Source organism: Mercenaria mercenaria, chromosome 5 (assembly GCF_021730395.1).
Source record: "Mercenaria mercenaria strain notata chromosome 5, MADL_Memer_1, whole genome shotgun sequence".
NCBI classification, from domain to species: domain Eukaryota; kingdom Metazoa; phylum Mollusca; class Bivalvia; order Venerida; family Veneridae; genus Mercenaria; species Mercenaria mercenaria.
Window position 1 is genome coordinate 8,042,445 of NC_069365.1, and position 24,180 is coordinate 8,066,624.

At 35.3% G+C, this 24,180-nt stretch overlaps 1 protein-coding gene across 1 annotated transcript; it reads left to right on the top strand.

Annotated features, from left to right (window-relative positions):
- Positions 1-39: 39 nt before the first annotated feature.
- LOC123556379 (mitochondrial ornithine transporter 1-like) lies at positions 40-23,838 on the top strand. Its single transcript, XM_045347031.2, has 6 exons — positions 40-156; positions 7,060-7,222; positions 11,705-12,116; positions 16,588-16,760; positions 19,696-19,857; positions 22,781-23,838. The coding sequence occupies exons 2-6, from the start codon at positions 7,081-7,083 to the stop codon at positions 22,906-22,908; spliced, it is 1,017 nt and encodes a 338-aa protein (XP_045202966.2). The 5' UTR covers positions 40-156; positions 7,060-7,080; the 3' UTR covers positions 22,909-23,838.
- The last annotated feature ends 342 nt before the right edge of the window (positions 23,839-24,180 follow it).

A 24,180-nucleotide genomic window follows, 5' to 3' on the forward strand; every position in this document is an offset into this window, starting at 1 on the left:
AAGGTGTGTTGCTTCCTGTATTTGGTTCCTACCTTTCGTGTTACAATCTGCATGTGACACAAGAACCAGTAAAGTTGACAGCGAATGTCAAAAACTTAAAAAAGTAAATTAACTCTGTACGCCTTAACCGTTAAGAATACATTTTCAAACTACAGGGTAAGACGTAGTAAATCTTACGATATTTTGAAATAATATAGGTTTTTGACGTCTATTGAAATATTTGATAACTGTCACATCATTTCAACTCTAAAATGTAATATGGTTCGGATAGAAGAGTTTCGTCTAAAGCAAAGAAATATAAACTACATTTCAAGTTGCCGATCTATTTATTCTTATAGCGCTTTGGGTAAATGTAATCTTTATTTTACGTTGCATATAATCCGACATACAACACAAGCTACAAAGCTCTTATGCGACAATCTAGGTACAGCGAACTTGCCTATTCTGAACCAGTCTGTAAATTGACTCATTTCCAAGCTTTTAAGCAGCCGTCGTGCATACATCAAGAAAAACCGTAAGCAATGACTTGGTTTTATATCTAATGCATTAAACTAATAATTCATTGCTGGTAAATGTTCAAGTTATTCTTACATAATGCATATTTGCAACATTGTCCAAATGCTATATTTTTTCTTATGTAGAAATCTGACGAATGTAAACAAAAATGTCAGATTCAAGAAGCGCTTGCGTTCTGATTTTTTAACGAAATGAAACGAAAGGGAGATTAAAAAGAAGGAAATTTTACGTTCATTCCAGTCATATATCCCACATTAAAAACGACTTGACCATTGAGATGCCTAAAGAGGAAATATAGATGGCACACATTGTGCCTATTCCGAATCACACATTTTCGGTTCTGTTCTGTTCTGCTGCATGTTGTTTTAAGATTGCAGAAAAAATGCCGATTCGGTGTGTCCAAAATATAAATTTATGTTATTATTTTTACCCATGGCCAGATGTTAAAGAAGAAGGCGGAGGTATTATTATACCATGTAACTATTTTATTCACACGAAGAACAAGACCGCCCACATGATTGTTTTAAAACAGCGTATTTTAATAATGCCAAAGAAGGATGACATGCCTATCGTTTAAGTCATTTTATTGGCCTTAAATTCGATTATTTCTATTCCTAACATAAATCAGTTTTCGATTCAAGATGGTAGTTTTATGTTGTTGTGGACAGTAATAAGAAAACCATTTTAGTTCATTTGTGGTGATTCGGAATAGGCGAGTATGACCCGGATTACGCACAGTACCAGTCTGATCAGTTACAGAAATCTGTTACAAACAATGTTTTGTTTCGAATTTCTTTTCATGTTATTTTGATCGTGACATATATTTGTCCAGCATTTAAGATGAAATTTATATTTTAAATATAAACTTGATGAAGTAAAACGATAAGAAATTAAAAACTGGTTCGGAAAGGGCAAGTTCACTGTATCCAGAAACATTTTCTCATATTCTCAGGGGCCTAAGGGGTTGTTGTATTCCCAGTAACATATTTACCATTTCATAAACAGTATTTGGGTGTTGTTTTGTAGAAAATTCACTTGTCTTACACATGGAGCCATGAGTCAACCAAGAAAGCTAACTAAACCCTAGAGTTCTTACGAAGAAACAAGGTCAAATCCCAACCCATTAAGACCATTGCTTAACAGACTGTAGTCCGACCCCAGCTCGAATATGCCTCCGAGGTATAGTTGCCCTACACCCAAACTCAAATTGACCAAATTGAAAGCGTCCCAAGGAGAGCCGCCCATTGGATCAAGACTGACTGCGGCACTTCCAGTGTAACAGATATGCTAAAATCCCTAAACCTTCGTCGACTGGATTTAAGGCATATAGATTCTAGGTTATCGTTCTTCTATAAGATTCATCATGATCTGGTTGCTATCCCAATCGTAGATTACCTGACCCCAGTGACACGTTGTGTCAGCTATGGCCATTCCCAAAGTTATAGGTTAATTACTGCAACCACTGACTATTACAAGATTTCTTATTTACCGAGAACAGTGTACAGTTGGAACCAACTTCTCCCCAGTGTCGCCCACCTCCCTACCCTAGAGCAGTTCAGTGCTGCAGTTTGCAGCCTTGAACATGTCTCACCCTAGTTATCCTGCAAACTCAAGTTTTAACCTTTTTATATCACCAAAGTTATTTTTAGTTTCTTCCACTCTAAATTTTTATCACTTTATTCTTTTTCTTTTTGATTTTGACGCGCAAAACATCAACATTCCCGCAAGGGGTTTGACGTCAACGGCAGATAGATAGATGTAACAGAAATTATCCCATTTAATTATTTTGTTACAGTATTTGATACCACCCAGGGCGTCCACTGCCTATCGCATTTGGAGCCACTGGCTCAAACTTTGACTAAAGTGGCTCAGAAAAATCTCGAGTGGCGAAACATTATGGCTCCACATAATATTTTCATTTTTTCCCCACGTTGTTATTGTGTATTTGATCCGGAAGTGTGGTTCCCATTTCGCACCTCTAGGATATTCTCCCTGGTAGAGAAAACCGATAGCAAGTAATCAGCTGATGCGATGACGCATGTTTTGATAGTTGTGTATATAACATAATGTTGTAACATGTGAGTGCGAGTTAACTGGAGCAGGGAAGACGGATGCGATCAATTATTAAAGAAAGCAAGTTTTCAATAGAAATGTTTGAAGTATCCGCTGATGTTTATTTTAATTGATCCAGTTATCGATGACCAAACCGATTTTATTGATCAATGAGCGGCGACGCATTTGTTTTTAATAGCTGTTTTACCGACGATATTTTCGTTTTTTTGTACGAGATTAACTTAATCAGATAATATTATTTGCGATAATTATCCGATATTTTTTAATAACTTTTCTTTCAATTTCCATCATGTTTTGTAATTTTAGCATGACACCTTGTGTCAGGTTTTTTGTTCACAGTTTGATCTCGGTTGGAGTTGATACTCGATATTTAATTACTTAGTATCGTCATATCTATGATTTTTATATTTCTTTCAGCAAAATAATGTTAAATTTACATGAAATTAAAACTGTATAAGGAAAAAATCAACAACAAACACCCGATCTTTAACAGAATGTAACTGCAATCTTAAATTTTAGCATAGACAATTAGCGCGGAGAGTAGTTTCCCTTTACCGAAATGGCGAAAATCGTAAATAAACTTAATTTGAAGTTGAAAAATTGTGTATACCTGTGACTACTATGTGCTGACGATTCGGAGTGGGGGGGTCCCGGAGGTCATAAATCTGCACATTTTACACGAGTATCAACGGTATGTTCCGTAATATGATGAAAGTATAATGACATTTATTGAAAATGTATTCAGATTGCACTAAAAGAAACTTGCTATGAATTCAAATGGAAAACAAAGACACAGAACATTATTCCTGTTTGTTTATATAACATGCTTATGATAAATAATACATACTGCCGGATTTATGATTGCAGTCATTATTTTTGTCTCGCAAGTTATCTTTATTAGAAATATCATAAAATGTTAGGTTCTTCATAAAGATTGTATTGCACACCATGTAGTAAACAATGCAGTAACTTACAAAAGAGACATTTATAACCAAAAACCATGGAAATATACCTTTTGTTTGTTGTAGACAAAGGTATGCAACACGCAAAATGGACCTTGTCCCATTTTGAACAGTAGCCTGCCCTTTTAAGAGTTCTCGAAAAATCCCTATAAATGCACATCTTTCTGTTTAAAAGTGTCTGTTGATTGTTGAAAGTTGATATATGATGAATATGAGATAGTGTTGTTAATAAGCATGCTAATTTAATTTTGTATCATTACTGATAAAAAGACTTAAAATTGTTACTTATTTATTTGTAATAAGAAATAAGAAAATATAAAACACAAAAAATATGACATTTACATAGATAGTAAGTGTAACAAGTATTATGTTGTTTATTTTATAAATATTTCCCTTCTTAAGACTTTATGCATACAAAACAGACCACGGCTTCAAAAGAATGGATTGGCTCCAAAGTGGCACAAAGTGGCTGTAAAATTGGCTAAACTGGTGGCTCCAACTTTTAAAATCCCAGCGGACGCCCTGCCACCCTCAACCACAGAAATGGACCAAGAGTTTCTCCTATTCCCATGGATTAAGATCTGACTCTTCATCACAAATACATCTGGTTTGCCGCAGATCCTCAATGCCTCCATACAGTTTCTGGTGGATTGAGGTATCTATCGGCCAAGTCGCAGCTTGCTCCTGGTCATGCCTTTTACATCTCTGAAGTATATCGAGGGCTGAGCGCGAAACTATTGTATCTTGTTCTTTATTCATATATAGTTACAATAGTTTCGCGCTCAGCCCACGATATGCTCCACAGTCTGATCTTTCTCACCACATGGACAAGTTGGCGATGATGCCAGTCTGTATTTCTTGTACATGTGAGCATTGAGCTTGTTGTACCCTGAGCAGAGCCTGACCATCATCACTTGTTCAGACTGATCAAGGAGATGAAAAGCATCTTCCTCCATCCATGGTCTCGTTAGTGCCTTGATGAAGTTGACTATCTCCTTGTAACTCACGGGTTCTGTTGGTTGTTCTGACTGAGCTCCTAGCATAGCCAGTTTGTCTGCCTCTTCATTGCCTGCAAGTCCACAATGGGGTGGAATCCACTGAAGTGCTACTTTGCAGGTTATACTCAGGCTCTGCATTCTCCTGGCTAGCAGCGGAGCTTTATTGTTGAGCTTCCATGACAGACAGTGCATCTGTGAGAAAGACGACTGAGGAGCTTTCTTCTGCCAAGTCTTCAACCATTGAGACGGCCTTGATGAGTGCTTCAGTCTCTGCCTTGTATTTGCTGCAGTGTTTTCCTGTGGCTGCATGTAGTGTTTCTCTCTTGCCAGATGGGTATTGAATGAAAACTCGTGCTCCTCCATCTTTGACGGCGCATGTGGCTGATCCGTCTGTATAGACGTGAGTCCATGATTCCAGGGGATAGTCGTCATTGATCATAGCAAGTGTGAGGCTCGTCCGTATGCCTTCATCCTCTTGCTTCCCACAGTCAAGATGAGGAATAGCAAGTCTCACAGTCACTGAGGACAGATCATTCGTTAGTGGGTTTATAATGTCTTCACTACCTAGGGGAGTCGTTGGTATGTTCAGCTCAGTTTTGAACTCTCGGTTGAGTTTCTTTGCCTCATGAACGATGCTGCTTTGTTTGAGCCAATTTTTGGTGTAGCCATCTAGCTCGGCTTTCATGGGATGGTCTTGAAAAGACCTGAACTTTACTGCTTGAAGCAGGACTTTTGCATGTCTCCTGTCTTACAATGGCTGTGTGCCTGTTAGCTTCTCCATGAAGGAGATTGGTGTAGACTTTGTAGCACCTGTCATGATCTGCAATGCTTGGTTCTGAACCTTGTCTAAAGCCTGTTGCTTAGTTTTGGCAGTAGTGGACCAGGCAGTTGAGCTATACTTTAAATGGGGTCTCACTGTTCCCTGATATACTGTCTTGAGTATTTGCTCATTTGCTCCCCACGTTATTCCAGCAAGTTTGCGCATCATGGCAAGCTTCCTACGGGCCTTGCCTTCTGCTTGACTAATGTGGGGCTTCCAGGTTAGCCGTTTGTCAAAGGTCACTCGAAGATATTTTGCCTCGTCTGCTTCAATCAGCGAAGTATTTCCATTGATGATACCCACCCTCTGCTTTGACGACAGGGAGAATAGTGTGGTAGACGATTTCTCTGTATTGATCGATACACACTAATCTTCAGTCCAAGCTGAAAGCTTGTTGATGGCTTCTTGCATCCTGTATGTGGCTGTAGTGGCATGTTCTTCCTTACATCATAACACCAGATCGTCAGTGTAGAGTGCAGCCTTAACTCCTTTCGGTAGTTCAGACACCAGATCATTGACGAAAAGCAAGAAGAGTGTAGGGGATAAGACTCCACCTTGTAGGACACCATGAAGCAACAGGAACTTCCTACTGCTGGCATGTTCTAAACTTAGACTCTTGCTCTCCTGTTGTGGAGGTATGACTTAATCCACCTCAGCCTGTGACCTCCTACTCCAGTCCTCATCAGTTTGACGATGAGTCCATCAGTCCAGACGATGAGTCCATCAGTGTCAAACGCTCTCTGCAGATCAATCCATGCTGTAAGCACGACTTTCTGCTCTTGGAAGGCGTCCTCTGTCTCTTGTGATAGATAAGTGGTCTGGTCCTCAGTGGAGCGGAATTGTCTGAAGCCAGCTTGTTGCGTTGCAAATAGGTTGTTAGTCTCCATGTACCACTTCAGGCTTGCATTCACAATCCTCTCCATGGTCTTTCCAATGCAGCTGGTTAGGCTGATTGGGCTATAGCTTGCAGCCTTCTTTGGATCCTTCCCTTTCTTGTGGATGGGGATCATGACTGCCTCTTTCCATATCTGTGGAAGCAGTCCTTGTGTCCAGCTGTAGTTGTAAATTTCCAGGAGTTTGCAAATAGCTGCAGTGCCTAGACGGGTCAGCATTTCATTTGTGACTCAATCTGGTCCAGGAGACTTCTCTGTCTTCAACTGCCTAAGAGCTGTCTGTTGTTCATGCAGTTTAATTATTCTAATTTTTATAATAAAAATTTCAAATTCAGACTTTCTGTTGCTACATTAAGTTAATTCCTATTGAAGCATATTTTTTATTTAGATTACCAGTAAAGAATACAATTTTCATTGTAAATTTGTGTTTTTTTATGTGAATACTTTCCAAAAATTGTCAGAAAAATATATTTGAAACCCCATGCATTGGAAAGAGGTGATACAAAAATAATCTTTAAAAAAAATGCTTTTCAGGTCGTACTTAGATGCTTACCAAAAGATGTATACATTGTAATTAAATAAATTAAAAGTGGCTCCATGCATCACTTTATGGTTGTTCTTTGATATTTACCAGACAAACTAAATAATTATGCCATTTAATTTGATTCTGTTATACCACTGAAATAAATTCTCACAGTATACTAGAAAATATTTTATGTTCCACTCTTTCTTCACTGACATGTTAATTTGATCTTTGCTTTTAATTGATATTGACTTTACTCTTATTTCACATACAGTTCCACCATTAAGAAGCAAGCATGACAGTGACATCTGACTCATCGCCGCTGCCAGTGATCGAGACTGTTCCACTTGGAGAACATTTACCAACATCAGAACGAATTGTCTATAAACGAAACCCAGTCATTGATGGTATTATTGATTTCAGTGGTGGTACAATGGGTAAGTCACATTATTCTGTTTAAAAAATTGTATTCATCATTTCAATTAAAAGTTAAAATGTTTAGCCCAATCTCAGTGAAACTTAGACAGGATATTAACCTCAATAAAATCTCGGAAAAGTTCTTTGCGCTACAGTCTGAGGTAAAAAAAACTAGATCACTAGGTTAGTTAATAGGAAAATCTTGTTCACATTCTAGAGGCCACATTTTCAACCCCATCTTTATGAATCTCTGTAAGAATCTTTGTTTCTATCAAATGTGGATAAACCGGGTTACTTGAGGTCAAAAACTAGGTCACATCATAGAAGAACATTGTTAAATTCACACTCCAGAGGCCACATTTACCATTGGCTCTTCGGAAAACTCTATCAGAATGTTTGTCTCTTTGAAATATAAGTCGGATTCAAAACTGGGTTACCTGCGCTTTTGGTGCGTGGCATTCCCTGTTTGATATTTTTCTTTGGTTTTAAACTAAAATCATAGAAAAGCCTTGTTAACACTCTAGAAGCCACATTTTATATTTGATCTTCATAAAACTTTGTCAGAATGATTGTTCTCATTAAAAATCAGATCAAGTTCAAAACTGGATTACCTATATCACCGCCTCGGTAGCCTAGTGGTAGAGCGTCCGCTTCGAGGTCGTGGGTTCGATCCCCGGCCGCGTCATACCAAAGACGTAAAAAATGGTACTAGTAGCTTCCTCGCTTGGCGCTCAGCATTAAGAGGATAGTGCTAGGACTGGTCAGCCCGGTGTTAGTATAATGTGACTGGGTAGGGTATCATGCCACGTGTCTACAGCGTGATATTCCAGTGAGGCAGCACTATAAAATTGGGCATTGTGCTCACTGCTACAAGTAGACACCGTCGTTTATATGACTGAAAAGTTGTTGAAAAAGACGTTAAACACACACATACAAGGTCACTAGGTCAAATAACATAAAAAGTTTGTTGACGCCCTATAGGTAACTTTTTTTCATTTAATCTCCTTAAAACTTTCTCAGAATATTTTTAGCACTCACGTCTACGTCTTGAAAGTTTAAAACTGGGTTTCCAGAAATCAAAAACTAGATCACTAGGTTAGGTCATAGAAAAACCTAGTCCCAATCTGTGACTTTAGTTTCCTCACCTGATGGTCTGTCCACAGTCACAAGTAATGACTGAAGAAAGTCACCCACTGACCTTTATTACCGATTTTTTTTTTTTTCGCCATTGGTGACGTCACAGCTTTATTATGTCACTATTGTTGCATTTCATTCACCATCATGTACCGGTACCCGTATAGAAGATAATGGAGAGCACAGTGTTTCAGGCTGATTCTAAGTGTATTAGCGCAATATTATTTACATATTTACATGGCTCTTAAGTACATTACAACATTTGAAAACAAAGCAGGTCTGGGAAGAGATCTATTCATATCTATTTTCATGTGCTTGCTCCTTCATGAACACCCAGAATAAAGTTTGGTGAATGAATCGAACACAACTTCATACATATATTTGATAGCTTTATGCAGAACATGTCAAGTAACATTTCTGTTCATGAGATAAATGTATTAATTACCTACAGAAAATTGAAATATTTTCGTTTTTCATATTGTGAAGTTTATCATTTATGTTAGGATGTTAATCACTCATGATTATGCCTGTTTTCACTGAAATGAATTGAAAGCACTAATTACATCACGAGTTGGACAAAGTAAACATCTCTGGAACTTCTGAAAACATTGTCAGAATGTGTGTCTCTGAGAAAACTGCTGGATAACCTATTCACACCCATTAACCAGTTGCGAGCAAAACAGTTCGTGGCGGACAAAACAGTTCTCCGATATTTTTGCCGGCATCTATATTGGGGTAAGTATTTTCGATCCTAGAATCGGTTAGTGCAAAATATGTTAAAGATCTTTATTTCTATAAAAAGTAGCATGAACAAAGAACATGTCATGTGTTTCCCGTTTAAAAGTAACGTATATTGAGTAAGTTATGGCCAGTTAAAAGTGTGATTTTGTTGAAAATATGCGAAAACAAAAGTTTATCGCAATATATTTAATTCAATGTTCAACATACGGCCATATTATTAACGTCCACCTTTAAAATGATGTTTGCTCTGAATATTGCGCAACTTTTAACCGACAAAGCGCAATATTCAACGAGTTATAGACATCCAAATATGTCATGGTCTAAAAAAAAGTGTGGCGGCATCGCACAGTTCAAAATTATTTGTGTGGCGAGACAGAGCAGTCCCGTGTCTTTTTTATTTTAGTTTAATAAATAGTGTCTAAATAGTGATATCGAGCATGTAACTCTTAAAAAATAATGTATAGTTCTGACAACAGCAGATTATTTATTGAACATCTTATAAATTTACTTTTTGCGGTAATGGACACACCGAAATGAAAGCAAAAGCTTAATCAATAAGGAAATCAATAAGTGTCTTTGCTGACTCACTAGGAACTCTGTAATCCTGCATATTAATCCAGTAAGTGATAAAAAATGGAAATATTTGGCAGCTTATTGGATGTTTAGACTAATTAAATTATAAGAATCTTTATATAAAAAGCCAATCCATAGTTCGAACAAAGACCACTCACTTAAATCATTAGGGAAAGCTATACATAACGAGGCTGTGAGTTCAAGTCCCCGGACGAAACGTTCGTCCTCTGTGACTATTTGAAAGAAGACAATGTTTCTAAAACCTTTCTTCTTCCAACTGTGATTCATGGGGAGAAGTTGACAGGTTTTTTGGCTGAGAACAGGGTAGTACCAAAAGTTAGGCTCGCCGTTATATAACTGAAATACTACAAGAAACGACACTAATCAACAAATAAACAAGCAGTGTTCCGTATTTAATGAAACTTGAAAATCTATATCAGATCTCATGTTATAAACTATTTGTAGATTGGTTGCATTCAGACCTCGGGCAAATAGTAATGATTATTAATTAACAAGCCCAAGTTATTCAGTAAAGGTATGTTACTGACCGGTATGGCATTACATGAAAATCCAAAAATTATCCTTTTTTCAAGTTTTTATTTCAAAATATAATTGTAAAATAGTACCCCAACTATGGACTAGTGTTGTATATAATGAATATATGCGTATTTTACACCAGTGTATGTATGCACAAGAAATGCATAATGTTATCTCCGCTGTAATCATAATCAATCCTTAAACAGACACAATGCACGTTGCTTTACCGTTATAGTGGCTATTATTAAAACTACGTAAATGTATATATAGATAAAGGTACTTAATGTAAGGCTTACGTTTGTCTAAATTTTCACTCACTGAGACATTGCTGAGCTAGTACCGATTCCTTTTGTCAGTTTACAAGGAGTAACGAGCTTGATATCACTATTTATACTATTTATTAAACTAAAATCACAAAAGACACGAGACTGCTCTGTCTCACCACACAAGTACTTTTGAACTGTGCAATGCCGCCACACATTTTTTCGACCATGTCATGTTTGAATGTCTATAACTCATTGAATATTGCGCTTTGTCGGTCAAAAGTTGGACAGTATTCATAGCAAACATTATTTTAATAGTTGACGGTAATAGTATCGCCGTAAGTTGAAAAGTGAATTAAATATATCACGATAAACTTTCATTTTCGCATTTTTTCAACAAAATCACACTTTTAACTGGCCATAACTTACTCAATATACGTTACTTTTAAACGGGAAATGCAAGGCATATTCTTTGTTCATGCTACTTTTTACAGAAATAAAGATCTTTAACAATATTTTGCACCAACCGATTCTAGGATCGAAAATATTTACCCCAATATAGATGCCGGCAAAATATCGGAGGACTGTTTTGTCCACCACGAACTGTTTTGCTCACAACCGGTTAACGGGTGTGCTATTGTCAAAAACTAGGTCACTAGGTCAAATCATAGAAAAACCTTGTTAACACTAGAGGCCACATTTTCTGTTTGATCTTTGTCACAATGTTTATAATATAGGATAAATTTGGAACATGGTCAATTTGGAAAAAACAAAGTCATTAGGTCAAATTATAGAAAAACTTTGTTAATAGTCTAGAGGCCAATTTCTTTAACTTGATCTACATAAATCTATGTCAGAATGTTTGTATGAAATCTAGGTCAAGGACAAAAATGGGTACCTGAGGCCAAAAACTTGGTCAGATCATTGAAAAACTTGGTTATGAAATCTAGGGCAAATAAATGCTCGGTTATCTGTGGTCAGATGAGTAATACAGGGCCTTCATGGCCATCTTGTTTAATTCCTTTTAATCTCTTTATGTTTTAGTGTTTTTATTCAGCAAAGTTTGTCTGCCTCGTTCAAATTGAGCAGGGCATTGGAGTGAGCAGAGTACTCATGAAGGTTGCATAAAAACAAAATAAGATATTCTGTCATATTTTTATGCTCTAGATATAACAGTTTTGATACATTTTTATTATATGCTTATAAATTGTTTAGCATAAAACAAATGGTAATATTTTTTATATCTAATTTCAGGGGGTATAGCATCAGTGTATGTAGGCCAGTCATTGGACACAGTGAAAGTTAAGATGCAGACATTTCCAACACTGTACAAGAATGCATTAGACTGCTTCATCAAAACATATAAACAGGACGGCATTGCTAGGGGTCTGTATGCAGGAACAGTCCCAGCTCTAGCAGCTAATATAGCAGAAAATTCAGTACTGTTTATGTTTTATGGAATTTGTCAAAAAGGAATGGCATATTTGGTACGTAAGGACAGTACTTTTCATCTGAATCCATTAGAGAATGCCTTGTCTGGTGGTTGTGCAGCATTCTTTTCCTCATTCACACTGTGTCCTACAGAACTTGTTAAATGCCGCTTACAAGCAATGAGAGAAATGGCATCGCAGGGTAAACTGGAAGGAGGAATGGAAAGATTAAAAATGTAGGTACAGTTTGTCTTAAGTTTCAAGCATCTGTAAGTTTTGAAGTTGCTTGTACAACTTCATAATTAATGTTCTTGACTGATAAGTCCAGTTAGTTTGACACGAGAACTGTAATGATTGTTAAAATAGGGGTAACTGTAATTACATGTGTTTTTAACTCACAGGAGCACAATATGCTTGGGAATAAGCTATTGTGATCTCTCATACCCTGTCCATCTGTCTGTCCACACTTTTCTTCAAATGCATCTGAAACCATGTGGTGAAAGTTGATGAAACTTGGCTTAGGTGTACCTTGGATGTTCCTCTTCCAAATCTGTTCAAAGAATTCCATTTCATTCAGAATTCTGTTTGCCATGATAACAAAAAGGAAAAATTAAAAATTCTTCTTTCCAAAACCACAAGTCCACAAGCTTAGATATTTGATTTGTAGCATTTTTAAGAGGCTCTCAACCTACTTTTTTCAAAGCATGCCCCTGGGATCAAAATTGGCCCCACCCTTTGGTTCACTTGTTTTACATAGCCTTTTAATATATGTAAAACTTTAAAAATCTTCTTGTCTAAATGTATAATGCACTGATCTGGCATGTAGCTTTTTGGAGTGGTGCTTTACTAAATCATGCTTTTGGGGTTAAAGTTGGCTCTGCCTATGGGAGTCACCTGTTTTACATAGATTTATATAAGAAGAACTTTAAAAATCTTCTTATCTAAAGTCTCAAGGCCTAGAGATTAGATCATTACCAACTTTTAGTAACATCGATCTATCGGAAAATCGATAAATTTGCCTATATAAACAAAGAAGGAAAAAATCACTTAAACTTAAATAGAAAAAGTTCTATTTGGAAATCAAAAATTCGATACCCAACAAATTAACGTTTAATTTATTCCGGATATTATGAATATTTTAAAAATATTTTAATAATTGGTTGGTCCTTTTTTACTTTAAATAGACCCACCTCAGTTCACATAGACTCTATAGGAAACGGGTTAAAAAAATTGACTTTTTCAAATATAACAGATAAAATTAGGTATTTTCCACAAATAATCAAAAATTCGATACCCCTAAAAATGTAGAAAAATTATTCAGTTTTCTTTATGTGTAATTTGTTTTAAATTTGATAAATATTTTAATAATTGGTTGGTCCTTTTTTACTTTAAATAGACCCACCTCAGTTCACATAGACTCTATAGGAAACGGGTTAAAAAAATTGACTTTTTCAAATATAACAGATAAAATTAGGTATTTTCCACAAATAATCAAAAATTCGATACCCCTAAAAATGTAGAAAAATTATTCAGTTTTCTTTATGTGTAATTTGTTTTAAATTTGATAATGGTTTGTTTGGTCCTTTTTGCATTTTAGTGTGTACAGTGAACCGTCGTTATCCGTAAGTACTCGGAAGCTGTTACGGAAAATATGTCGTCTGCTAGCCTGACTTTGTCGGTTCAAGTTATTATAGCTCAAAGCCTATGAATTGTAGGCAACTTCATATTGACAAAAAAAAACACAAAAAAAACAAAAACAAAAAAAACAACAACAAAAAAACTGAGATTGTAATAAGACAAATTAAAACAAATTAATTGTTGAACTCAGAAACACCGAAACCTAGATCTGCTTTCGTTTAAAATAACGCTATGGAGGATTAAGTGTTCAATTCGCATTTATAAAATATACAAATGCTTTTAATTTTCATCGCAAAAAAAGATACTTAAAGCAACTAATTCTCATATGTTTCCGTAAAATATAGTCTGTCAGTAATTGAGTTTCAAAGCATTCTTAAGAAATATAGCGATAATTAATTTCCAGATACCTATATAACCTATATTATTTTTTGCTGCTGGTGACTTTTTTATTGCCGCGGCGGTCCGGGTCCGATCTCCAACGCGGTCATCTTTTTTTCTTCATATGGGATTTTTTTAATAATTTTGAAGCAAAAAAAAAAAATCCTTTTCTATTATTCATAATATGACCAAACTTTAATTTGAAAGATAGCCTTGATGAACTGATAATTCTGCTTCTTTCCAAATCTCCTTTGTATATATTATTCTGTATTCTTTTTTGGTACATTCTTAAATCATTCGTTTAAAAAATTGCGATATCTATTATTTCTTTTAGTCCCAAGATTGCACACAATCACATCAAGCATAAAATATTTTAATTGTAACAAATATCTTAAAACTACCCTTTGACTTTTATTGTGTATTACAATATTGCCTAGGGGTAAACAGTATCCGTTCAGTGTTGTTTCAAGCCGGGTCATAAAAAATATGTTACCCCACTTACTACAAGTGATAGGTATTTTTATGGTTTTATGGTTTTTGCGTTTTAATATATTTATTTCACTTTCTTCTGTCTTTATATAGTCTTTTCCCTTTCTTTCAGAACTTTGTTTTTACGATTTTTACACTTATTTCACGAATCGTATGACAGTACAAATTTAGAATTCACGTCGTTAATAGAGTTGTTCCGTAAATATTTACTGAGTAAAGATCTTGGCCCAAATTTCACGAAAAAACTTATTTATTCTAAAATTATAATTTTGTAAGTCTGCTGTTCCAAAATTGAGATATTGATTAAGTTATTGTTATTTAATGTTGATTTTTTCCTGTAACGATATATTTATAGTTAAAGTATACTATGGTAGTAGTATTTGTCAGCAGTACCTATTCACGCAAATATGATATTTCTATTTAGGCACGATATAAGAAGCTTAATCCTTACCATGCTAAATTACAATAATAAACTTGTCAATCTTTCAATTTGGACAGTACTATGAAAAGGGTGCATACCAAAAAGTTACTGGCTGGATGGCAGACAGTGTAGATCATGATCAGTCTGCACATCCATGCAGACTGATCATGATCTACACCGATCTCAAAGGAAGAACAAATCGTGTCCAGCATGGAAAGTATAAGTCTTATTTCTGTACTTCTTTTTCTTTAAAGCGACTGGTCTCCAAATCGTTCGACAACAAAAATACTTTTTAGATATCTTGAAAAATAAAGCTATATTTCTTATGAAGGCTTCAAAACTTAATTACTGACAAACTTTTAGTTACGGAAATACATGAGAATTTGCTGTTTTACTACCTTTTACGATAAAAAATTGAAAAGCGTTAGTGATTTAGAATTTTGAAAACATTTTAGAAACAAAAGCTCATACCTAATGTTCATAATATGTGAAAGAAAGCGCGTATAGAGGAAGTATATAGGCTTTCTAAATATTTTAGATAAAATGTTCATATTCTTGAATATTTATTTTATTTACAGTTTTTTGTGCGTGAATATTTCTTTTCTGTAATTAGATATATGTTAGCATGATGTTTCATGTATTAAAAAGAAAGTAAATCTATGTGTTCGAAGTATAAAATGTAACGTTTTGTAAATATTTCAGATAACATATTCATATTCTTAAATATTACTTTTATTTGACAATTAATAAAGTGTTATATAATGATTTTCACTTTAATAATTATTAAAACTTCATTCAGGTATATCATATAGAAAACCGCCCGCCTGTAAATGCATCAGATAATGACCAAAGCTGTTAATTATCGATTTTTGCCCCCGTGTTACTACAACAACAACAATTAGTACGGAAATCAACGAATCCGTCTGGTAGCGATGATATTGGATTATTGATTTTATTGATTTTTATGTTTTTATGATAGGTAGATCTGCCCCGCTTTATCGGTTTAGAGATGTTACTAAAAGTTGGTAATGTATTTGGCATATTTCATTGTGTGGAGGTGCTCTGCAAGAAATTTCGTATCTTTTTGAGTCAGATGAGCAGAATAGGGTTATCATGGCCCTCTTGTTTTGTTTTATAACATCTCCGAAATCCTAAGGGATCAGGTGTAGCCCAGTAGGGGAAAGGCACCAGTGTATCCTGAGTGATTCTACAAATGTTATTACCATGGGAAGCTTACATACATTAATGCTACTCTAGCATAAAATATATAAAAAGCTTAGATAAAAGAATATTATGTTAGAAACTTTCAGTCTATTTTATATAGTACCGTATTAACAATGCACTATATGTGCAGTTTATGTCTGCATTTCATAATGGAAATCATGCTTCATGTAATTTCCATTGTTGACACAAACTTTCTGTGTTCTTGAAACTCTCCTTGAAAATGACAATAACAACAAATTTATGCAAGAGTAGGTAGTTTATTACATATTAATTTAACTACAGAAATACGCTTTTAGAAATAATTGCATTAATAATGTGCACTGTTCTGGCTTATTGGTAGATAAAGTCTTTTTATTAGTGTATTGTTTTGTAGATTGTACAGACAGATAAAATACTATTTAGGTGGCTTTCACATGACATGAAATATTTCATTTAAATAAAATATGCTTGTTCATTTTGTTTTTGCATTTATTTAGGTGTCACATTTAACAATATGAAATACAGTTTTGCATTCATAAGAGTTGTATTTTCTTTTGTCATGTATATGTTTATTTCAGAGGTCCTTTTGGTTTGACACGGGAGATTTTAAAACAGGAAGGTATAAGGGGTTTGTTTAAAGGTCTGACAGCCACATTTATGAGGGAGATCCCAGGGTATGTGTTTTTCTTTGGAGGATATGAAATCTCTAGACATCTGTTGACACCAGCTGGAAAAACCAAAGATGAAATAGGTGTGTGCTTGTGATAAAAGATTAGTCTGTTTTCAATTTCACCATTGTTCACAACTATATGAAATTTTTATACAGGAAAATTTCTCTTGATGCATCTTGCATTAATGCCATTGAGCCATGCCATGGGAAAACCAACATAGTGGCTTTGCATCCGCACAGTCTGGTCAGGATCAATGCTGTTCGCTAACAGTTTCTCTAATTGCATTAGGCTTTAAAAGCGAACAGCATGGCTCATTTAATTAAGAGTAGGAGTCTTAATTATCTTGATTTATTTTCAGAGACAAAGTGTTCTTTTTAAATATTGTTAATAAAGAAATTTTCTTTATTAACAATATTTAAAAAGAACACTTTGTCTGGAAGTTCCACCAGGTAAGTTTAGTAGGCAGGCAACAAGAGTCACACTTAGAGGTCAAAGTTCAGTAAGGTTTTTCTCATGTGAAGTCCATAACTCAGCCATCGATCAATAGATTTTAATATTTTTTGGCACAAATATTTCCCAAAATGAGACATTTGTCATGCACAACACCAAGACTCCTTCCTCAAAGATTAAGGTCACAGGTCGGTAGTTTTTTCCCCAGCCTGGTCAGTAATATATAGGTTATGAAAATTTGATCAAACCTTTACCCAGATATTACACTTCATTTAAATGAAGCCGAGCTACTGTTATAATAACCTTATTATATTGACACTTGTTCAGAATAACTCCAGCTTTAATATGAACACATGTTGATCAAACACAAGTTTTTATTAATTGAATAAAGTAACAGTTTTTAGTACTGATACCTTGAATTTAAGTATTTTAAATTTATAAAATAACAGTTATTAGTATTGATGGCTTGAATTTAAGCAAGATACATTCATGCTGACGGCTTATCAAGTTTTAGCCTTTGTCAGTCTTATATGATACCATGTATGTTTTCATGTCATTTTTAGCTCACCTGTCACAAAGTGACAAGGTGAGCTTTTGTGATCGTGCGGTGTCCGTCGTCCGTGCGTGCGTCCGTAAACTTTTTGCTTGTGACCACTCTAGAGGTCACATTTTTCATGGGATCTTTATGAAAGTTGGTCAGAATATTCATCTTGATGATATCTAGGTCAAGTTTGAAACTGGGTCACGTGCCGTCAAAAACTAGGTCAGTAGGTCTAAAAATAGAAAAACCTTGTGACCTCTCTGGAGGCCATATATTTCACAAGATCTTCATGAAAATTGGTCAGAATGTTCATCTTGATGATATCTAGGTCAAGTTTGAAACTGGGTCACGTGCCTTCAAAAACTAGGTCAGTAGGTCTAAAAATAGAAAAACCTTGTGACCTCTCTAGAGGCCATATATTTCACAAGATCTTCATGAAAATTGGTCAGAACGTTCACCTTGATGATATCTAGGTCAAGTTCGAAACTGGGTCACATGCCTTCAAAAACTAGGTCAGTACGTTAAATAATAGAAAAACCTTGTGACCTCTCTAGAGGCCACATTTTTCATGGGATCTGTATGAAAGTTGGTCTGGATGTTCATCTTGATGATATCTAGGTCAGGTTCGAAACTGGGTCACGTGCGGTCAAAAACTAGGTCAGTAGGTCTAAAAATAGAAAAACCTTGTGACCTCTCTAGAGGCCATATATTTCATGAGATCTTCATGAAAATTAGTCAGAATGTTCACCTTGGTGATATCTAGGTCAGTTTCGAAAGTGGGTCACGTGCCATCAAAATCTAGGTCAGTAGGTCAAATAATAGAAACACCTTGAGACCTCTCTAGAGGCCATATTTTTCATGGGATCTGTATGAAAGTTGGTCTGAATGTTCATCTTGATGATATCTAGGTCAGTTTCGAAAGTGGGTCACGTGCCATCAAAAACTAGGTCAGTAGGTCAAATAATAGAAAAACCTTGTGACCTCTCTAAAGGCCATATTTTTCATGGAATCTGTATGAAAGTTGGTCTGAATGTTCATCTTGATGATATCTAGGTCAAGTTCGAAACAGGGTCATGTACGGTCAAAAACTAGGTCAGTAGGTCTAAAAATAGAAAAACCTTGTGACCTCTCTAGAGGCCATACTTGTGAATGGATCTCCATAAAAATTGGTCAGAATGTTCACCTTGATGATATCTAGGTCAAGTTTGAAACTGGGTCATGTGCCTTAAAAAACTAGGTCAGTAGGTCAAATAATTAAAAAAACCTTGTGACCTCTCTAGAGGCCATACTTTTCATGGGATCTGTATGAAAGTTGGTCTGAATGTTCATCTTGATATTACATAGGTCAAGTTTGAAACTGGGTCAACTGCGATCAAAAACTAGGTCAGTAGGTCTAAAATTATTAAAATCTTTTGACCTCTCTAGAGGCCATATTTTTCAATGGATTTTCATGAAAATTGATCTGAATGTTCACCTTGATGATATCTAGGTCAGTTTCGAAACTGGGTCACGTGTGGTCAAAAACTAGGCCAGTAGGTATAAAAATAGAAAAACCTTGTGACCTCTCTAGAGGCCATATTTTTCATGAGATCTTCATGAAAATTAGTGAGAATGTTTACCTTGATGATATCTAGGTAAAATTCTAAACAGGGTCACGTACCTTCGAAAACTAGGTCAATAGGTCAAATAATAGAAAAACCTTGTGACCTCTCTAGAGACCATATTTTTCAATGGATCTTCTTGAAAATTGCTCAGAATTTTTATCTTGATAATATCTAGGTCAATTTCAAAACTGGGTCACATGAGCTCAAAAACTAGGTCACTATGTCAAATAATAGAAAAAATGACGTCATACTCAAAACTGGGTCATGTGGGAAGAGGTGAGCGATTCAGGACCATCATGGTCCTCTTGTTACTAAGAGTAACTTCTTTATTTTTTGTCTTTTCTGTTTTCTTGTAACTGTTTCATCCTTTTAAAATCCAAAACTACCATTTTGTAACATTTTCCAAATTTCTAACAACAGGACCAGTAAAGACAATAATATCAGGTGGCGTTGGTGGTGTGGCTCTGTGGACGGCGATATTTCCTGCCGATGTTGTAAAATCTCGTGTACAGGTAGCAAGCACCGCAGGAACAGTGGAACCAACATTTAGAGCTGTGATTACACAAGTATTCAAGGCAGAAGGTAATCAGATTGATATGGTCACATCCATTTTATGAATTTAAGTTTAAATACTTGAAAAATATGCAAAAATTGATGTTTATTTAGCAAAATTGAGCAACTATCAAAAAACTCTGCCATCTTTTGGATAAACATAAATTTTGATATGAGAACAAGGTTAATTTAGATGTGTGGAAGATTTCATTTTCATTTTATGTCATGTTCTAAAGCTACTCATAACAGATGTTGGAAATCAGACAAAGTTATTTATGGATTTCAAATGATTTTATATGATATGTTGCATTTGATCTTGGTAAAGATTTTGTAAAAACAATTGACTGACATATTGTTTATGAAATTGTCATTTTTAGCTCACCTGTCACAAAGTGACAAGGTGAGCTTTTGTGATCACGCGGTGTCCGTCGTCCGTCGTCCGTGCGTGCGTCCGTGCGTGCGTCCGTCCGTCCGTAAACTTTTGCTTGTGACCACTCTAGAGGTCACATTTTTCATGGGATCTTTATGAAAGTTGGTCAGAATGTTCATCTTGATGATATCTAGGTCAAGTTCGAAACTGGGTCACGTGCCTTCAAAAACTAGGTCAGTAGATCTAAAAATAGAAAAACCTTGTGACCTCTCTAGAGGCCATATATATCACAAGATCTTCATGAAAATTGGTCAGAATGTTCATCTTGATGATATCTAGGTCAAGTTCGAAACTGGGTCACGTGGGGTCAAAAACTAGGTCAGTAGGTCTAAAAATAGAAAAACCTTGTGACCTCTCTAGAGGCCAAATTTTTCATGAGATCTTCATGAATATTTGTCAGAATGTTCACCTTGATGATATCTAGGTCAAGTTCGAAACTGGGTCACATGGGGTCAAAAACTAGGTCATTAGGTCTAAAAATAGTAAAACCTTGTGACCTCTCTAGAGGCCATATTTCTCAATGGATCTTCATGAAAATTGTTCAGAATGTTCACCTTGATGATATCTAGGTCAAGTTCGAAACTGGGTCACGTGGGGTTAAAAACTAGGTCAGTAGATCTAAAAATAGAAAAACCTTGTGACCTCTCTAGAGGCCATATATATCACAAGATCTTCATGAAAATTGGTCAGAATGTTCACCTTGATGATATCTAGGTCAAGTTCGAAACTGGGTCACGTGGGGTTAAAAACTAGGTCAGTAGGTCTAAAAATAGAAAAACCTTGTGACCTCTCTAGAGGTCATATTTTTCATGAGATCTTCATGAATATTGGTCAGAATGTTCACCTTGATGATATCTAGGTCAAATTGGAAACTGGGTCATGTGGGATTAAAAACTAGGTCAGTAGGTCTAAAAATAGAAAAACCTTGTGACCTCTCTAGAGGCCATATTTCTCAATGGATCTTCATGAAAATTGGTCAGAATGTTCACCTTGATGATATCTAGGTCAATTTCGAAACTCGGTCACGTGGGGTCAAAAACTAGGTCAGTAGATCTAAAAATAGAAAAAACCTTGTGACCTCTCTAGAGATCATATTTTTCAATGGATCTTCATGAAAATTGGTCAGAATGTTTACCTTGATGATATCTAGGTTAATTTTGAAACTGGGTCACGTGGGGTTAAAAACTAGGTCAGTAGATCTAAAAATAGAAAAACCTTGTGACCTCTCTAGAGGCCATATTTTTCATGAGATCTTCATGAATGTTGGTCAGAATGTTCACCTTGATGATATCTAGGTCAGGTTTGAAACTGGGTCACGTGGGGTCAAAAACTAGGTCAGTAGATCTAAAAATAGAAAAACCTTGTGACCTCTCTAGAGGCCATATTTTTCATGAGATCTTCATGAATGTTGGTCAGAATGTTCACCTTGATGATATCTAGGTCAGGTTCGAAACTGGGTCACGTGGGGTCAAAAACTAGGTCAGTAGGTCAAAAAATAGAAAAACCTTGTGACCTCTCTAGAGGCCATATTTCTCAATGGATCTTCATGAAAATTGTTGAGAATGTTCAGTTTGATGATATCTAGGTCAGGTTCGTAACTGGGTCATGTGCGGTCAAAAACTAGGGCAGTAGATTGAAAAATAGAAAAACCTTGTGACCTCTCTAGAGGCCATATTTTTTACAAGATCTTCATGAAAATTTGTGAGAATGTGCATCTTGATGATATCTAGGTCAAGTTTAAAAGTGGGTCACGTGCCTTCAAAAACTAGGTCATTAGGTCAAATAATAGAAAAACCTTGTGACCTCTCTAGAGGCCATATTTTTCAATGGATTTTCATGAAAATTGGTCAGAATTTTTTATCTTGATGATATCTAGGTCATGTGCTCAAAAACCAGGTCACTATGTCAAATAATAGAAATAACGACGTCATACTCAGTTCAACACTGAGTCATGTGGGGATAGGTGAGCGATTCAGGACCATCATGGTCCTCTTGTTCAATAACTAATAGAAAAAAAAAGAATTCTCATTCTAACCAGTTTTATCTGATAAAGTCCAGTAAAAATGGAGTCCATAAAAATGCCTAGTGAAAAAAATGTGTAATGATTATTGCTATTTTAGAGAAAAAAAAATCAGAACGTATAAGCCTTGCAAAAGAACCTTATACATGTATTAATGTAAGCCTTTTGTCTAACTGTAGTATACTAGCACAAAGCAAATAATGTCAAACAATCAGAAAAGTTTGGGCTACCAGAAAAAAAATGGTAGCCCAATGGGCTCCCATAAAGGTGTTTCAGTGGTGCGGTGAAAAAGGATTACTGAAGATAAACAAGGAATTTGGAATTGGTATAAAGTGCTCTGCCTTTTACAATTGCAGTTTAGAGAAATTCATACAAACCTAAATTTTTCGTAAATTAAAAAATATGCTTTCTTTACACTTTATGTTGTTTTTTTTTCATACTGATTGAATAAGAAATACAAACCTGTTAAAAAGATGTTTTAATCATGATTGTGTATTTGACAGGAATTTTGGCACTGTACAAGGGCCTGGGTCCTACAGTATTACGTACATTTCCAGCAACTGGAGCCCTATTTCTCGCCTATGAGACAACAAAGAAATGGCTCGGATATACAGCTGACAAATTTCTGTGATATTTTATGAATCTTTATTTTGAAATGATGTCTTTTTTTTATTAAATTGGACATTTTTGAATTGTGCAGTCCATCAAAGCCCTGTAAAACAGGTGTTATAATAAGAACTTCTCTGATGAATTTACTGATCAAGTGGTAGCCAATTTTCAGTATTTGCAGTCATGTCACTGACATTGCTTAATGTATTTCTCTCAGTCATGTCACTGACATTGCTAAATGTATTTCTGTCAGTGACGTATTTCTCTCAGTCATGTCACTGACATTGCTAAATGTATTTCTCTCAGTCATGTCTCTGACATTGCTAAATGTATTTCTCTCAGTCATGTCACTGACATTGCTAAATGTATTTCTCTCAGTCATGTCACTGACATTGCTAAATGTATTTCTCTCAGTCATGTCACTGACATTGCTAAATGTATTTCTCTCAAAGAAAACTTTAAGAAGAGGTATAGTAGTTCATTTTCAGTCAAAAACATTGATATCGTTACAAAGTATTGTATTTCTAAAAACATGTTAGAGGTAACAAAATTAATTGGAAACACAAGGTGTTTTTTTTTTCAGGGTTCTTTGTTGTTTTATTTGTTATTGTATTAGATATACCAAGTAACAGGGTACAGATGTTTCTGTTGCTACCTGACTTCTGTCAGTTATTCAAAAACAGTTTGTTTGTTTTTTTTGTATGGAATGTAAGTTTTCCCTTACCAAAAATTGTGACAATTAACCATCAGATAAAGTATTCCTAATTCCATACACATGTGTATCAAAATCATGCAGTTTTAATGATTGTACAGGATTCACAACAGTAGACAAGGTTTATTTATAATGTCAAACATTATTTTGTGTTGTAATTGTATTTTACACTTTAATAATAAATTAATATGGTAGGAACTGTGTATAAGAAAAAAAGTTCCTTTCCATAAAATTGTTGAATCAATTTTTGTTGTTAAAGACATATCATACTGTGCCAAATACTTGCAAGCAGTGGTTTGTAAATGGCTAAAATATGATCTCAGTATATTTGGAGGAAATATCTCGAGGGTAGCTGAATGTTTCAAAGAAGTATAGATTTAGTATAGTTATGTAGAGAAGTGTTATATTAATAGTGTAGAAATGATTAACATTCTCATCAAGTATGTTTTACATGTCAAAATACAACTTCGTTTTTTAGCCTGTCTATTTGAAGACTAGGTAGAGCTAGTCCACTCACCCAATTGCTGGCATCCATGTCCCAGTCAAGTTAAGATTTTCTATGTAAGTAGTACATCATTAACC

Coding starts and splice junctions, on each gene's coding strand:
- LOC123556379 (XM_045347031.2), top strand. CDS start 7,081: ATGACAGTGACATCTGACTCATCGCCGCTGCCAGTGATCGAGACTGTT. Junction 7,223..11,704: donor TTTCAGTGGTGGTACAATGG/GTAAGTCACATT, acceptor ATCTAATTTCAG/GGGGTATAGCATCAGTGTAT. Junction 16,761..19,695: donor AAAAACCAAAGATGAAATAG/GTGTGTGCTTGT, acceptor TTCTAACAACAG/GACCAGTAAAGACAATAATA.